Source organism: Ursus arctos, unplaced genomic scaffold (genome assembly GCF_023065955.2).
Source record: "Ursus arctos isolate Adak ecotype North America unplaced genomic scaffold, UrsArc2.0 scaffold_23, whole genome shotgun sequence".
Taxonomy (NCBI): Eukaryota; Metazoa; Chordata; class Mammalia; order Carnivora; family Ursidae; genus Ursus; species Ursus arctos.
The window spans coordinates 34,858,722-34,877,598 of NW_026622908.1; the positions used below are offsets into that span (position 1 = coordinate 34,858,722).

The 18,877-nt window shown below is 34.0% G+C and overlaps 1 protein-coding gene across 1 annotated transcript; it reads left to right on the plus strand.

Annotated features, from left to right (window-relative positions):
• Positions 1-10,465: 10,465 nt before the first annotated feature.
• Positions 10,466-11,413, plus strand: LOC113246556 (olfactory receptor 8J3-like). The gene has a single exon (XM_026487166.4). The coding sequence runs from the start codon at positions 10,466-10,468 to the stop codon at positions 11,411-11,413; it is 948 nt and encodes a 315-aa protein (XP_026342951.4).
• The last annotated feature ends 7,464 nt before the right edge of the window (positions 11,414-18,877 follow it).

An 18,877-nucleotide genomic window follows, 5' to 3' on the forward strand; every position in this document is an offset into this window, starting at 1 on the left:
TGTCTTACTATGCAGTTGCAAAGATGGGTCCAAAAATCTTTGTTTAATACTCTGCCAGTCCAATTACTGCATCAGAAAGTAGAAGCGTTTTACCCGATGTTTTTCTCTTTTTCCAAATAAAACACTTCTTCTTGTATATTCTTCTCCACTCCAACTGAATAAATAAACATTATAGTCAGATAATTTAAGTCCCAAGTGATGTCCAACGTCATATTGGAGCTTATAGACAAATCACGTTGAAAGTAGGTTTGTAGACATCAAAAAAAAAAAAAAAAAAAGCCTTAGTCCAAGTAGAATAAAATTAATCGGAAAATTAGTAATGTATATTTTATAGCGGTCACTTTGTGTTAACAATAAGTAAGATCGAATCACGAGGAATGTGTAAGCTAGACAGGAGGCAAGAAAGTAAGTAAATGTATGATTACAGCATAACGTGAACAAATTGTTTCAAGAATCTAGGCTAAATGGAAAATAAAGTATACGACCTCAGAGTGAAATTTTCAACTGGATTGAGTTCATATTTTCTATCTCATGGATAGAGTGGTCCTGTGGGAAGATTTTTTTCATTAAGAGCATGAGACAAATATTGGCTGAGTCTGACAGATCGTCACACGAGACAGCTAACTTTGAATTACGATAGCCTGCTGGTAAACTGATTTAGGATCGACAAACTCATCATAAACGACTTATCTGGTCATCTACCGGAATGACATCAACATTTTGAAAAATCTATAGCAGTAATAGCAAAAACTAAAGATAAATGAGACATTCGTGTCTATTTTGTCTCCTTCATCAGCCTGTATATACAGTGATGATATTTTGCTTGGATTTAAGCTAACACAAGGCTTCATTCACATTGTGCCCTCACTCAGCAAATGAACAGATTCCTTATATCTTTGTATACTCCTTGGTGTTTACTGGGCACTTTTTAGGTTTTTAAAATATATACACTATCCTAATAGTGTTCGCTTTAATCTTACTTAGTATTCAAAGTTAAAACTGTGGGGAATTAAATCAAGTCTGAACCATGGCCTCCCTGTCCCAAATCCATGTATTTTGCTTATTTTTCCCTTCTTTAATGCATTGTAGTTTGTTAACAGAATTGATCTTAAGTGTTCTCATCACAAATAGAAAAACTATGCGAGGTGATGGATATGTTAATTAGCCTGGTTGTGGTGATTATTTTGCAATATATGCATATACCAAATCATCATTGTTGTACACCTTAATTATATGCAATTTTTATTTATCACTTGTAACCTCAATAAAGCTGGATTTCTAAAATTTTTATAAATTAAAAAACTGACTAAAATAAAACATAAATTGAACACAATAAAAGAAATACAAAGTTTTGTTCTCTGATCATATCAATTTTGTTTACCATGTTGGCTTTGGATCCTGTCCTTAAGCATATATGTTGTTATGAATACATTTTATTTTCTAGGGTAACATTTTATATTATACTACACAGTCCTTTTTAGTCATATACATTTTTCTTTCCCAAATTCTATCCTTTCCATTGCTATCCATGAACTAAAAATAAAGTCAAATAATATTCATAGCATTCTCCTATATCACCCATTACAAAAAGGGCTTTAAAAAAATCATAATGCAGCATTCCCCTGAACTTACTTTTCTTACTTGAGAATTCATCATAAGCATTTCTTGGTCAATAAACATAAAATATAATTTTTAATATCAGCATACAACTGTGGAGTATCCATCAATCACTCTGTATTTGCCCTCCCTTGATTGATGGACACTTGACTGTTTGCAGCTTTTTATTTCTTTCACCATTAATTAAAAAAAAAAAGCCATAATAAATAGCCTTGTACTTATGACATGATATACTATTGCTTTTTATTTCTAAAATAAATGTGTAAGAGTTCTCTCACAGTCTAATGATATGTTGGGTAGATGTTTCATAAATATGCATAATAACTTGAAATAAAAAAGAAAATACAGAAGAAAAGTGCTATGCATTGTGATTTTTTCCAAGTAGTATTTTTATTTTATTATTTCTTAAAAAGGGATACTAACATTTCCTGACATCTCATTTTCATTGTGCAATTGCATGATGATAAAATTGCAAAATGTCAATAATAGGGGGTTATTAGCATAATTGGGTGATTATTATCATCACGTGATGATATCATGAGCTATTGGATATTCTAAATACAACATGAATGATTCTAAAATATTACCTCTTTTCTACAGGAAATGTGTCATATTTCCAATTTCATTGGATAAGGCCATTGTCCTTAATGGCCATGAAGTACATATTCTTATCATAATTATAATGATAAATAGTTTAGAAATAATGATATCAACTTAACGTGAAAATCCTTTAGTATTTGTACACTCTTAAACTTTTTCCCAGAGCTAGAAACTTTAGTTTTCCTTGAAGTATTTTTAGTGCATATCAAATTAATAGCTTCATACATCCAAGCTCTTAACTTGGAAATTGGAATATATTTGCATCAATTATTAAATGGCAATAATTTCAAGACCCTAATGACTCCATTAAAAAGCTCACACTCCAATTATTTCTAAAAGTCCTTGACATTGATTTCCTACGTGGACTGTGCATTGATTTCATGAATTCCTTTCCTATTACATCTGTTTTTAAAAAAGAGCAAGATATACTCTTTCTGGAAGGGATTTTCTCAAACACTTCAAGTTTCCCATGTGGAACAGAAAGCCATTCTGGCTTTAAGAAGCTGGAGAGGCTTGGCTCAAAAAAGAAAAATGATGTCTGAATATGTCATCCTAAGCATCCAAGTGGTTCAGTCCTTAACACCATAGGTTTGAGACCAAAGTACAACTTTTAACAAGACTCAATGTTAAGTTAAGGATCAAGTTTTCATATGAAAATAATTTAATAACTGCTACTAAATGTGACCCTTTTCAGATCTGAAAATTTTAAACCTAACTTCATAATATATAAATAAGTCCCTCATGTCTGGTTTAAAGCCTGCTTCTATACAGTACAGAAAAGATCCAAAGTAGCTAAAGCAATTTTTCGAAAAAAGAACAAAGTTAGAGAACTTACAATACTGATTGTAAGACCAACTATAAACCTACATCAGGGGGCACCTGGGTGGCGCAGTCGTTAAGCGTCTGCCTTCGGCTCAGGGCGTGATCCCGGCGTTGCGGGATCGAGTCCCACATCGGGCTCCTCTGCTGGGAGCCTGCTTCTTCCTCTCCCACTCCCCTGCTGTGTTCCCTCTCTCGCTGGCTGTCTCTCTGTCATAAAAATAAATAAAATCTTTAAAAAAAAAAAAATAAATAAACCTACATCAGTCAGGAGAATAGAGAGCCCAAAAAATGAGCACATATGTATATTCAATTATCTGCTAAGAAGCCAAAATAATTTAATAAGATCCATGATATATAGATATAAATACAAATCAATAAAATATATGCTATATATATTGATATATATATACAAATCAATAAAAAGGCAACCTAATAAAACTGGAGAAAAGGATCAGAAAAGACACTTCGCAGAAGAAATGTGAAAAGTCAATGCACACGTCCAAAAACCCTAACATCCTTCGTCACCAGAGAAATGAAATTAAACAACTATGAGCTACCACTTGTCACCCACTGGCATGGATAAAATTGAAAAAACTAGATTCCCAAGTACGAAGAATCCTATCAGCTGCTGTGTTTAGCTCCTAAAATTATCACATGTTGCCGATAGGTGTGTACAGAAGTCCTTCACTTTAGAAATAGGTTACTATCAAAGTCCCAGGAATTGCCCTCCTGTATGTTTACCCAAGGGGAATGAAAAGATGTCCAGAAAGATATGTGTATATTAATGCTACTGAAACTGTATTCATGAGAGTGTAGAATGGAAATATTTCAACTGTCCATCAATCGACACGAAGATAAATTGCAGTGTATACTGTGACTCTGCAGTAAAATGGAGTAAGTTATCCATGCATTCAAGAGAGTGGAAGTAGTTCAACAGCATTACGTGGAGCAAAAGAAACCAGATACAAGCAAACTATACCATTCCATTTACATGAAGTTCCAAAACAGGTAAAATGAATCTACGGTAACAGAAATCATAGCAATTGTGGCTTAGAATATAATGTGAGACAATTTGCTGCGAAGAGATGCTGAGGAGCATTTCAAGGTCTTGAAATATTCTCTTACTGGAAGCAGTAGTAACTCAGGATTTGTTATTTTTCAAGTACTAACCATGCATACTTGGCATTTGATTTTACCTAAGTTATAACTTAAAAATATACTGTTTAATTTATATTTTTCATTTTATTTTTAAAAATATATTGTTTTAAAAGAAACCAGTGTAATATGGCCTTTTTTTAATTTAAATTTTTATTTAAATTCCTGTTAGTTAACATACAATGTAGTATTAGTTTCAGGGGTAGAATTTAGTGATTCGTCACTTACATATAACACCCAGTGCTCATCACAGGTGCCTTCCTTAATCCCCATCACTCATTTAGCCCATGCCCCCACCGACCTGCCCTCTGTAACCATCAGTATATTCTCTATAGTTAAGAGTCTGTCTCTTGGTTTACCTCTCTCCCCCACCCCCACCATATTTGTTTGTTTTGTTTCTTACATTCCATATACAAGTGAAATCATATGGTATTTGTCTTTCTCTGACTGACTTATTTCACTCTAGCTCCATCCATGTCATTGCAAATGGCACAATTTCTTTCTTTTTGATGGCTAATATTCATATATATGTGTCTATATGTGTGTGTGTGTGTATACACACACACACATCTTCTTAATCCATTCATCAGTTAATGGACATTTGGGTTCATTCCATAATTTGGCTATTGTTCATAATGCTGCTATAAACATCAGGGTGCATGTATCCCTTCAAACTAGTATTTTTGTATACTTTAAGTAAACATCTCGTAGTGCAATTGCTGGATCATAGGGTTGTTCTATATTTAACTTTTGGAGACATATCTATGCTGTTTTAATATGGCCTTTAAAAAAAGATTTATTTATTTATTTGAGAGAGAAAGCACAAGTGCAGGGGTGCAGAGAGAGAGAGAGAATCCCAAGCAGACTTCCTACTTTTCTTAATTTATTTTTCATTCCAATTTTTTATGAGCTGAATTATGTCACACCAAAATTCCTGTTGAAGGCTTAATCCTCATTATTTCTGAATGTAACTATATTTGGAGATAGAATCTCTAACTAGGTAATTTGATTAAAATGGCTTGGGAAGGTGGGCCCTGATCCAATATTGACTGGTGTCCTTATAAGAAGAGGAGATTAGGACACCCAGAGAACCAGACATGCACCCAGACCCAACAACTACCATGTGAAGACATAGCAAGAAAGTGGCCATCTACAAGCAAGGAGACTCCTCAGAAGAAACCAAACTTGCTCACCCCATGATCTTAGACTTCTAGGCTCCAGAACTGAAAAGATATATTTCTGTTGTTTAAGCCACCTGGTCTGTGGTATTTTGTTATGCTGCTCTAGCAAACTCTACATCATTCATCTTTATTTTTTATTCAGTTCCCTCTACCACCACCAGGCAACCATCTTGACGTACTTCATGTGAATCTGTTTTTCTTGTGTTCTTATAGGACAGTTTCCTTTCTACATAATCCTGTTAGTCATTCATGCATTATATATTATATTTTTTTTATACACACACATATATGTACACACACACTATATATATACACACATTTATTTATATATGTATATATGTTGTATATAATAAATATATATTAAAACACTAAATATTATACATACACATATATTTATTTATATGTTTATATATAATAATAAACATATGTATTTAAACACTGAATATGATATATATTTATATATACACATATACTTATATATTTATGTTACATAAATGTTATATATAATAATAAATATATACTTAAATACTGAATACTATATATATTTATGTATATAACTATGTATATGTATATAACTATATATATTTATATATATATCATGTATATATTATATATAATATTATATATAATAATAAACATATGTATATAATATTCAGTGCTTAAAACATTTATGTGGTGACAGGAAGTTTAGGAACATGACTGAGGCGCTTCCATTTTAAATACTGTGTTTGACTCTTCTCTACTAGTTATGTTCTACCTCTTCTCACCTGAAATACAGTCATTAGTAAAAGATGCAAATAATAATCTTATTACCTCTGGATTGTTTTTGTAGGACACTTACTCCTTTGAACATCCACGCCACTCTATTCCCTGAAATAAGGACTATGCTCATTGTATTCTTTGAAGTAAAAATGAAGGAAAAAGAGAAATGGTGGCATAACAAAAATACTACTTATACATAGAGGGTTTTTTTTTGTTTTTTTGTCAGAGAGAGAAAGAATAAGCAGAGGGAGCTGCAGGAAGAGGGAGAAGCAGGCTTCCGGCCAAGCAGAGAACCGGCCACAGGACTCGATCCCATGACCTTGTGATCATGACCAGAGCTGAAGGCAGCCACTTAACCAACTGAGCCACCCAGGTGCCCTACACAGAGTTTGTTCTAAGTTCACTGCTAGACCATAGGCTTCTACCTCTTTAATATTGGCATTTTGTAATAATGAATCTCTGAATGCAAATGAGTCATTTTGGCAGATACACCTTAATCAGCATGTCCCTTAGCTGTCAGGGAATTGAATTCACTTCAGTGATGTAGGTCTATACTGACACTACGATGACTCAAGGGGGGTCTGGTTGAATTCCTAGGGGCAAATCTTGTTAAGGAGCCATTCCCAAGTGGCATCTGCTCCAAGGATATAAAAGGCAATTTGTCGATCCTAGAATCACCTGTGCTTCAGGTATTTTATTGAACCCCATTTAGAGATTCCTACGAAGAGCCTAAAGCAGATTCCCCGTTAGAGGTAGGTAGAAAATACTTATCTTATTTTTGTATAATGGACTTCGAAAGATCCAAAATTATCCCTCACACTGAACTGTTTCACTTCCATTTTGGAAGGCACTTGATACTATGTATAATCAAATAATACAATACTTAAAGTAGTCTGTTTCCAAGATTTGTAACTATGGGGGGAATACATGTTGTTAAATATGATCCAACTATTTATGCTTCCAAATCAGAACTGGAATCTTTATGTCTTATGTACTTAAATAAATTATATCTCTGAGGAAACAATGAATTTTTGCTCACTGAGTTTATTTATATCATAGTTTTGTTTCTGCAATATTAGCTAAAATGAAAACTGCATGTTTCACAGGGCAGCCTGTGAAAAGAAACTAGATTCACAACTACCCAAACTCCAAATGATTTTTGAGAATATAACATTACAAATTTTCACAAGAAAATTTCCATTAAATCTGATAATACCAGGCAAAAATATGTATAGAAGCATAATATGTAATCAATGCAATAGTAAAACATATTTAGATAAGCCATCGATCTTATAGTAAAATAAATCTGCCAACATTTCACTTAAAAAGATCTCAAAAAAAAAAAAAAACCCTTCTATTTGAGGAAAGACACACATAAGTGGGAGTGAGACTTAAGACAAACCTCGATTCCTGGTCTGATAGGACAGAACTTCTATAACATTCTCAAGGAGAAAATACAACACAGGAAGAAAATGTTCATTTGCTGGGTTGTCCTTCATTCACATGACCCAAAATAAGACATTTAAAAATAAATTTACTTTCTTTTAAAGATTTATTTATTTAAGAGAGAGAGAGTGAGCATGTGGGGGTAGGGACAGAGGGAAATTCTCAAGCAGACTCCCTGCTGAGCATGGAGCCCAACCTGAGGCTCAATCTCATGACCCTGAGATCATGACCTGAGCTAAAATCAGGAGGCAGACACTTAACTGACTGAGCTATGCAGGTGCCCCCAAAATAAATTTGCTTTTTAAAAAATTCTGCCTTATAATTTTATAATACAAGAAAATTCCAAATGCATGAAAACTATTTCCATATATACTTTAAGACTATTATTATTACTCATTAGCCATTATACATTGGTACTAATTTAAAGATAAATCGCTTTTTTACCCTCCCTGTTACTCATTAGTATTCATAAGAAGATTTGAAATATCTAGAGAATGATCAGAAATGACATTCTTAAATACTCCAAAATCCAAAGTTTGCTAGCTTCATTTGACACTATATTCATTTCTACTTTTTGATCACATGGGGCCCCTGCTACAAAGGATGAGCGAACTTCTTTCCGGTAACATGTCACCTCTCACACACAATAATGGAGTAATCTCAGAAGAATCAACACAGAGGGCCAGAGGTGAAAATTTATGTTCAGTGTGTGCTGATAGGATAGGATGACTGGAAAGTTGGTATGGGCCTGATTGTGGAATGCACTGAAAATAAAGCTAAAGTGCTTTGCAATTATTATTTTAAAAAATAGCTCAGATTGCATACCTTAATGATTCAAAAGCTTTAATGACTGCCATTTGTCTAGCAGCTAATCTGAGAGAATTATGATATGGAAAGCAAGAAGGATGCGATAGTCAATGATGGTGTTAATGAAAGCTTGATCCAAGGAAGATGAAGAGAAGAATGTTTAGGATGGAAAAGTATTTATGGAAATTGGCCAGTAATACATATGGAATTTAGAAAGAGAAAATTAGAGGATGAATAGGATGTTTGTCTTTTAAAATGGTTGCTTTTTAACATTTATTATTGCCCTTTAATATAGAGCATTTAACCAGCAACACATTAGATTTCGGCAGAAATAGAAGAGCTGATATAATTTAGAGACATTCTTTTTTGCTTATCATTTTGCTTAACATTTTGATATGTTCACCAAGGAAGACAATGGAAAGCCTGAAAGCTGCAGATAAAATATTAAAAATTGTAAATACAGAGAGGATAAGATCAGAAAGAGGCCTGGGGGTGGGTGGAGGTTGACATACAAAAAACTGTGTACATGTTTGATGGGTACAATGTGATGAGTTTGAAGATACATCAGTGAAACCATCACCACAATGTATCATAACCATATCCATCATCTCCAAATGTTTCCTTCCACCCACTTTTATTATTATTATCATTATTATTATTATTATTATTTTGTGTGTATGCATACTTAAACTGTTGTTAAAGTGTAGATGTTAGGTTAAATGATGATATAGTCTTGACTCTCTGGACTTTAAGTCCAGGTCTTCAGATAAGACACAATCATAGGACTTCTTTGGGCCAGGTGCCCACCATGGGAACTATCAGTTGTGATTGGGAAGGGATTCTAATTGGCTTAGTTATGAACAGATGATGATCTTTTTAAAAAAAACATGTCTAGGAGAATATTCAGTCATGTTAAAATAGCATGCTGATTCTTTGACAAATATATGCAATGAAATCATCATAGAAGCTCTATAATGTAAGGAGGTTTATCATCATTACAGTAGTGAAAAATGCCAAAACTAGGAAAATATATTGAGAAAAAGAAGTCTAGATATATTAGACATTTAAAAAAATAATGTTACAAAATTCTATAAATTAAAAATATTACTTAAAAATAAACATAGTGGAAAGAATACAAGGAATTTTATAACTTGTGGGACAAGAAGGAAAAGTTATGAGACACCTGGATGGCTCAGTCAGTTAAGCATCTACCTTCAGCTCAGTTCATGATCCCAGGGTCCTGGGATCTAGTCCCACATGGACTCCTTGCTCAGTAGGAAGCCTGCTTCTCCCTCTGCCTGCCACTCTCCGTGCTTGTGCTCACTTGCGCACTCTCTCTCTCTCTTTCTGACAAATAAATAAATAAAATCTTAAAAAAAAAAAGAAGAAGAAAAGCTATGAGAGGGAAGGCAAAGGAAGTAGTATCCAATAAAGCATAGTTGGTTGTTTTACAAAAATTTGTAATTTTCACAGATCTCATTTTCTGAAATCTGGAAAAAATCAGTTATCAGAAAAATAAAAGACATATCTCCATGTATTTTTGTCTGGGTTAACAAAATGGAAAATGAGAAAAAGCAATTGACAAACATGGATGGTAGAAATTACAAATTCAATGTCTGTCAAATAAAAATTATAGAAAAATAAGATGAAGAGAATGAGGCAGGACAGAGACTAGAATCATCCAATCTTCAGAAAAAGCAAGTCCTAGATTAGGAAATCACAAGAAGACATTTCTCACACTCAAAAGACATGATATGAAGATATGAATCTTCAATGTTTGCAAGCTAATAAGATACTCACAATTTAATGAGATTGTGAGGAAGTAAATCCTCAAATAATGCATGACCCTGGATCATCTGTTTGTTATACTTGATTTTTCTCTCTTCCAAATGATTGCAAAATTTATTTCCTAGTCCCTGCACCTTGATTGTAATAACTGAGTTGGATAAATACATGATTCCAGGAAATCTCACCTAAGGAATATACCATCTAATGACCATCCTCGAAAATAATTTCTTAAAGTTTGTAACCATTCTCCTTTGCCTCTCAAAACAGATGACTATGAAAACACTTACATGGCTCCTAGAAATCTCACCCAGGTCACCGAGTTTATTCTCACAGGAGTCTCAGACCATCCAGACCTCCAGATTCCACTCTTCTTTGTTTTCCTGCTGATCTATGGGATAACTATGGCAGGGAACCTGGGCATCATCATCCTCACCAGTATTGACTCTCAACTTCAAACACCCATGTACTTCTTCCTCCGGCACTTGGCTATCATCAATCTTGGCGATTCTACTGTCATTGCCCCTAAAATGCTGATCAATTTTTTAGTAAAGAAGAAAACCACTGCCTACTATGAATGTGCCACGCAACTGGGAGGGTTCTTGGTCTTCATTGTGGCTGAGGTGTTCACGTTAGCTGTGATGGCCTACGACCGCTATGTGGCCATTTGCAACCCCCTGCTCTACATGGTGGTGGTCTCTCCACAGGTCTGCATACTGCTGGTGTCCCTCACGTACCTCTACAGCTTTTCCACAGCTCTTGTGGTTTCATCTTGTATATTTTCTCTGTCTTATTGCTCTTCCAATGTAATCAATCATTTTTTCTGTGATATTGTCCCTCTGTTGACGTTGTCCTGTTCTGATACTTACCTTCCAGAGACCATCGTATTTATATCTGCAGCTACAAATTTGGTTTTATCCTTGATTATAGTTCTAGTGTCTTATTTCAACATCGTTTTGTCCATTCTAAGGATGCGTTCATCAGAAGGAAGGAAGAAAGCCTTTTCCACATGTGCGTCACATATGATGGCAGTCATGGTTTTCTACGGGACACTACTATTCATGTATTTGCAGCCTCAAACTAACTACTCATTGGATACTGATAAAATTGCTTCCGTGTTTTATACACTGGTGATCCCCATGTTGAATCCCATGATCTATAGCCTGCGGAATAAGGATGTGAAGGCTGCCTTACAGAGATTTCTGGCAAATTCATGCTGCTCTTTTAAATCAATGTAATTTTAGAGCTCCATAGATAAATGATGAGATCGTTAAGATAAGGTACCACATGTCAGAGAAAACAAACATTGGGTGGCTGACTCATAGGCTTACAAGTAACTCCAGGAATTAAAAGTTGCTGGGATTTGGGAAGTACTGAATTAAAAAGTAAACTGAAGTTCTTGGAAATATGAGGTTAAAACAGAAACAAGAATTATTCACTAACTTCATACGTAGGTACCCAATTTGAAAGAAATATTTTCAGGAGTCAGGAGAGATAGAAGTTAAAAAAAAAAATTTAAATAGGTTTGAACAGAGCAATACAACATGGCTGAGAGAAGTAAGCTGATCTTTCTTATCCTTTGGCTTCCTTTTTGCTTTCTGACTGGGTATGTTGGGGTAGAGTGGATCACGCCATCTAAGGAACTGTAATTACAGATGGCTAAAATCCTTTCCACAGCCAAGTTAGGAAAATTAAACTGAAAAGTATATATAAAACAGAACTCTCTAACTCTTTCTTAATATTGTTTGATTAAAAAAAATACCACTGATAAAATTAACATTCTGAATGCTAACCAAATATGATTGCAATTATTTTAATGCAATTAATATAATGTATATAACTTATTAGTGAAAGACCTAGAGTACAATCGTTGATATTTTCATGTTGATTCATAAACAGATTCTGTAAGATTTTCCTCTCTCCCTACTCTAAATATCAGCCTTCTTTATTGTGTGTAATATATGCACTGTATCGTGATATCATCAGACATTCCAGGAATCATGTTTGTGATAATTCCTTATATCATTAGAGGGACATTTTAATTTTTTTATTTTATTTTTTTTAATTTTTTAATTTTTTAACTTTTTAAAATTTTTTAATTATTTATTTTTTTTATTTTTTATTTTTTTAAATTGTTTTTATAAACATTTTTGTTCTGTCTTCTGATAGTCCTTGATCTATGAGTGTACACCAAAATCTGTTGTACACATTTGAATAGAGGTACCCAGCCTGCCTCTCAGAACTACCAAATCAGCATCACCACATAAAGGTCAATAAACCCATATTTTAATCTGCTCTATGGGTGATCTGACATTCAAAACTTAAGAATGTCTTGACAAATAATCAAAGAACTAAACTGGAAGAGAGGCCAGCATACATCATTTCATTGCACTTTGCTTTATTGCACTTTGCAGATATTGCAGTTTTTAAAAAAGTCTGAGGCAACCCTGCGTGAGCAAGTCTATGGGCACCATTTTTCCAATAGCATTTACTCACTCTGTGTCTCTGGCACATTTTGGTCATTCTCGCAATACTTCAAACTTTTTTTTTTTTTTTAAGATTTTATTTATTTATTCGACAGAGATAGAGACAGCCAGCGAGAGAGGGAACACAAGCAGGGGGAGTGGGAGAGGAAGAAGCAGGCTCATAGCGGAGGAGCCTGATGTGGGGCTCGATCCCAGAACGCCGGGATCATGCCCTGAGCCGAAGGCAGACGCTTAACCGCTGTGCCACCCAGGCGCCCCAATACTTCAAACTTTTGTGATGGTGATCTGTGATCAATAATGATGACTCACTGGAAGCTCAGTTGATGGTTAGCATATTTTAGCAATAAAGTTGTTTCTTTTTAAATTAAGATTTGTACATTTTTTAGATGTACTACTATTGCCCACTTAATAGACTACAGTCTAGTGTAAACATAACTTTTACTTGCCTCGAGAAACCAAAAAATTCATTTTATTTACTTTATTGTGATACTTTTTATTATATTGGGCTGGAACCTAACCCTCAATATCTTTGGGATATGTCTGTATCTGGAAAATCATATTACTATTCTATGGGTATGTTCACTTTCCTTATACATGAATTCCAGTGTTGAAGACTCTCTTCAAGTATAGGCGTGAAATCTTTAGTCACAATAATTATGATATAAGAAAAGAAATGTAATCCTACAAAACAAAATTAGACTCATAGACATGAAAACATTGTAGTTGGGGTATCCTTAGATTACTCCCCCAAATCCTTTTTAAACTATTCCCTACTAATTTCCTTACTAATCAAGTCAAATTAGTTCTAAAATCCCCAACTTAAGGAGAAGAAATACGAAGCATCCCAAAGAAATGTTTCTTTTGTCAATTGCACTAATATTGCGACAAAACCGTTAATTGATACTTTACATAGTCTCTTCTTTCCTTTAGTTTATTATAAAATTATTGAAGAATGGTCCTAGTTTTAGAATGGACAGCTAGAGTAGATGCTTTAGTAAGTAAGGAGGCCACATAGTCCTTTGGAATCTTCTTATTACCCTGAACTTAGGTATGGGAACTTACAGATCCACTAAATAATAGGAAAGAATAAAACTATGTAGAGTCTTTTAGTACATGCCCACTGTTAATCAATGTTAAAATATGGACTCCAGGAAACAAACTGAGGCTTTTAGAGGGGAAGGGGGTGGGGGGATGGGCTAGTCCAGTGATGGGTATTAAGGAGGGCATGTATTAAGTATTAAGGAGCACTGGGTGTTACACGCAAACAATGAATCATGGAACACGACATCAAAAACTAATGATGTACTGTATGGTGAGGAACATATAATAAAAAAATTAAATTAAAAAAATGTTGGTATACTGATGGAGTCTAATGTTACAAGATGGAAATCCTTAATTTACTACATTTGTTTGAGCAGCCAAGCTCTGTTCACTGTGCATGGTCTTTATTACCCATTTATTCACAGACACTGTGCCTTATAAATCTCGTTGTGATGAGACATGAGTGAGAAAATGGATATTCAGGAGGAACAAAGCCGTGAGTTACATACAGATGCTTACAGTGGTCCCTACAAGTCTGAATAGAAAGCTGTGAACCGACATTAAACAAGACCATCATGTGAAGTACATGCAGGATTCACTGAATAAAGTTTATAAACTCCCATAGAAAATGTAGTGTTGGTTTTCTATGGCCCTCCTTAAAATGTCTTCTACCAGTTCTATTTTATTTAATTAACTTGATACAATACTTTAAGAAAGAAAACAAAAAAGGATTGAGGAATCAAATGTAATTTCTGGACTCATTAAATATTTCTGACTAATTTAGAAAGAGTTTCCTTTTCGGGGCGCCTGGGTAGCGCAGTCGTTAAGCCTCTGCTTTTGGCTCAGGGGGTGATCCTGGAATCCTGGGATCAAGCCCCACATCGGGCTCCTCCGCTGGGAGCCTGCTTCTTCCTCTCCCACTCCCCTGCTGTGTACCCTCTCTCGCTGGCTGTCTCTCTGTCACATAAATAAATAAAAATCTTAAAAAAAAAAAAAAAGAGTTTCCTTTTAATTACATTTAGGGTTGAATGGCTTGTTCGGAATCACTACTGGTACTCCTAAGGATTTTGTTTGTTTTTGTGTTAAGTATAGTACTGTACTTAATGGTCAAGCATCTCAATACCAAACCACAAGTCATAGCATTTTATAACAAGGTACAAGCAGAGACAGGATATTTAGCCAATTGTACCAGATGTGTTCCCTAATGGGGGGAGTGAGGGGAGGGACACACTAAATATACAAAAAAGAATTATTTAATATCTGGAACATATAATTCAAACATATATAATTCCCTATCTTGACCCCTATCTTGATCTTTACACTATGTAAGCAGGTTGTGATTTTTAAGCATTTGCTATATTTTCTCCTTCAGTCAAAGTGTCCTGTTTACACATCATGAAAAAGAAATGTAAGATTCCATCCCCTTCTTCATTATATTATAACTCAGTGTTATAGTTAAATTTTCATTAAAGGAAAAGTAAGGGGCAAACTTTAAATTCATAGCCAGTATATAAAACTCACATATCCATATGTCTTTCCCCACACACTAAATTGGAAATATACTTCTTATTCATCATCTAGGTCAGAGTGACTAGGATGCAAGCTAATGCCCAGAACTTTTACCAAATGTCTTGTGTATATAGTATTTAGGGGTAGATCCTTTGAGGAATTAGATAAATGTTTCTTTTTTTTTTTTTTTAAGATTTTATTTATTTAATTGACAGAGAGACAGCCAGCGAGTGAGGGAACACAAGCAGGGGGGGTGGGAGAGGAAGAAGCAGGCTCTCAGCAGAGGAGCCCAATGCAGGGCTCGATCCCAGAACACCGGGATCACGCCCTGAGCCGAAGGCGGACGCTCAACGACTGAGCCACCCAGGTGCCCCTAGATAAAGGTTTCATAGGAAGTTATAAGAATTTTAAAAAGGTAATTCATACCAGCCCTTAAAAGCCAATTTCAAACATTGGCCCTCATAATCTACTATAAAAAGTAATTTTTTTCAAAAAATTAACTAATACTATTTTAAGAGTTAGGAGAACCTTAGAGCAATTACATCATACTAAAGGCAGAGCTATAGATATGCGTTTCTTTAAAAACAGGGAATCACTCAGTAGATCTTCAGCCTGTCTTGAGAACCCAGCTGAGCATGGATTATAATTTTTCTGGTAATCTTACTTGCATTGTGCTTTGAGGTAAGATCCTTTGGGACAGAGACACTAATAAATACACTCAGTCAGCTGCTATTCAGAGCTATTGTGAGGAGAAATAGGAGTGCCTTCTACCCGGGTAGGTTAGAAGAGCATATTTCAAAATGGCTGGCTATGACTTATTGAGTTGTAATAAAACCCCTATAGGAGCTCGAGACCAGAATTTTAAAAATTAAATAGAGTATAATATGATGGACTAGATAAAAAAACTTGGAATACATTTTGTAACATAAAAGAAAATAGTGTTTTCTCTGATTTTACATTAGTTGTATATATATTTATATGTATATTTTAGATTTAAAAATTTATTTTATATACACATATTTTTCTTTTTAGAGTATATATTTATTTATTATATGTATTTTATTTCATGTATGTAATTTCTTCTTAGATTAAAGAAAATAAAAATTCCAGCTTAAGATTGATGAGAAAATTTGGAAAAATCAGGCCATGATTCACCAGATTATAATCTATCAAAACTGTGTTTCTGCATTTACAGTAGCTAGAGATTTTACTCAGGATTAGCAGGGAGTATACTGGATGAAAGTCATCAATGTGTCATTAGAAATATTTTCCAAAGCAGTGATTATAAAATAAAAATAAGGGGAAGAAATATTCAAATGTCATTATTATTATATCAATCTTAAGATTTTATTTATTTATTTATTTATTTATTTAAAAGAGAAAGAATGAGAGTCCGGTGAAAGACAGAGGGAGAAGCAGAATCCCTGCTGAGCTGGGATCCCAATTCGGTCTCGATCCCAGGACTCCAGGATCATGAGCTGAAGGCAGACACTCAACCAATTGAGTCACCCAGTCACCCCATGATATTAATCTTAAATTGGTTAACCCAGCATTAATATTTAATTCTTCATTACCTAGCATTTAGAAGAGACTGCATTAAGAAATGAGAAAAAGCCAGCATGGCCCTCAACCATGTCTAACTAACATCCAGAAAGGGAAGAGGTATGGAAACAGACGGTTGTTATACATGTGGCAAGAATTATAAATGAATTATGCCTAAAGTGATTCTAGAACAAAAATATGAAATATGTTAACATGGGAAGTAGCTCATCACAGAATAGATGATGTTTCAACGGTCCTTAAGGATAAATGAATTTCTCTCATCATCCATTTTTCTTGTAGAGGAGAGTACTAGGAACAGCAAGAACAAAGTAGAGAAGCATGGAAAGGCATGTTATTGACAAGTGGAGACCAATTCTGTTAACTGGACCAATGGATGTTCACTGATGGTGGAGAAGATTGAATGGAATTGTGATTATAAAAATATTCAGAGACGAGATTGTAAAAAGTTGCATACACTTTTAAATATTCTTACCCACATTTTACGTTTACAACAAGGTAAAATAGTTTGTATGTACAAATGTCCAGAGTTTTGTGTTTTGGAAGTGGAGCAAAACAGTTGAGAAGAAAAGAGACCAGAAAAATAAAGTAAATTTGGATAAAGCTTTCCTTTATTCCGGTCTAGCCTATTGCCTATTCTTTGGCTGCTCTGTCTTCAGACAGTAGTGCCTGGGAATTAATGGTTCTCAACATATATTACTGAAAGAGAGAATGAGTGAATTGACATAGGTTTCTAAGGAAGTGACAGTTGGACAAACCAAGACAAGGGTACGATGTGCACGGTCTTGCTTATAGATCAGAGTGGGAGGTGCTGCTTAGGTCTGTTTGTGAGTGAGTTGCTTATCTATTAAAGTTGGTGAAAATGGTGATGGTGTGTGTTGTACCAGAGCGTAGCTTTTGAAACTGTGTTGAAGCTACTACTAGATCATGGTTCAATTTTTAGAATCTTAACCAGGATTATTTTGACTAATTATAGTAGGACACAAAAGAACATGCAAGATAAGCACCTGCTGGGTCATGAGAGTATTATTCTGGATATATTTATAAGCTCCCTGCCATCATGTAACAGATTTGTTTTCATTTCTCAAGTGTAAAAGTAGGAAAGAGAGACAGATAAAGATACAGATAGAAAGAGAGAGAGGAGAGAAGAAAAAGAGGAGGGAGATGACATTTGACATTAATAGTAAGAATATGGTTCTATAATTTTTATGCTTTCCTAAAATAAATTTCCAAAAATTTTATTTAGATATTCAATAACTCAATTATAAAGGTCAATCACTAATGCCAAGAACTATCTGTTCCATTCTTCTGACTTAGATAATGTCATTATCCGCCTTTTAGAGACCACTAAAGATTAAATACCTAACGATTGAAAATTAGCAGAATTATATGGATATATATAAAGATATAAATTGGTTAGCTCCATGGGCAACTCCCAATAAAACTTTCTATCTCAAAATGATAAATCACATTAATTACAAATCCTTCAAAATAAAAAAAAGAAATTTGGGTAAAATAAGTAAGAAAAATAGAGAGCCAACTTAAATAAGAAAATTAAAATTAATACATAAAACATAATTCAAATCTATGTTTCCTTAATAAAAGGTGAAGTTGGAAGAAACATAAACTGATAAAAAGACATAAATTTCCAAATCTCTTGAAAAGCAAGTATTAATTTATAAATTATCATAATTTATAATATATAATTTATTATATTATATATTATTATGTAATATATATTAAATATATTATATTATGCTAATATAAGTGATTATATTAAATATATTACATTATGTTGATATAACACAGATTATATTAAAATATAATATGTTTTGTAACATACTATAAATTTGTGAGGGTTCATTCCCTTTGGTCATGTAGGTTCATGCTTCAGAGGTAAAAACGTTTGTGCACTATGGTAGCAAGCAAAATTTGAAAATAATAATGAGATAAGGACTCCCGAATCAAAAACATATGGGTGTGAAACCCAACTAACTACTCAGAACGGCTGTTTTTGTTTCAGGTGTTAGCTGTTTCAATTTTCTCTTCCTGGGCATAATACGGTTTTTAATAAAGGTTTAGTGAGATCAAATGAGGCCAATAAAT

Coding starts and splice junctions, on each gene's coding strand:
- LOC113246556 (XM_026487166.4), top strand. CDS start 10,466: ATGGCTCCTAGAAATCTCACCCAGGTCACCGAGTTTATTCTCACAGGA.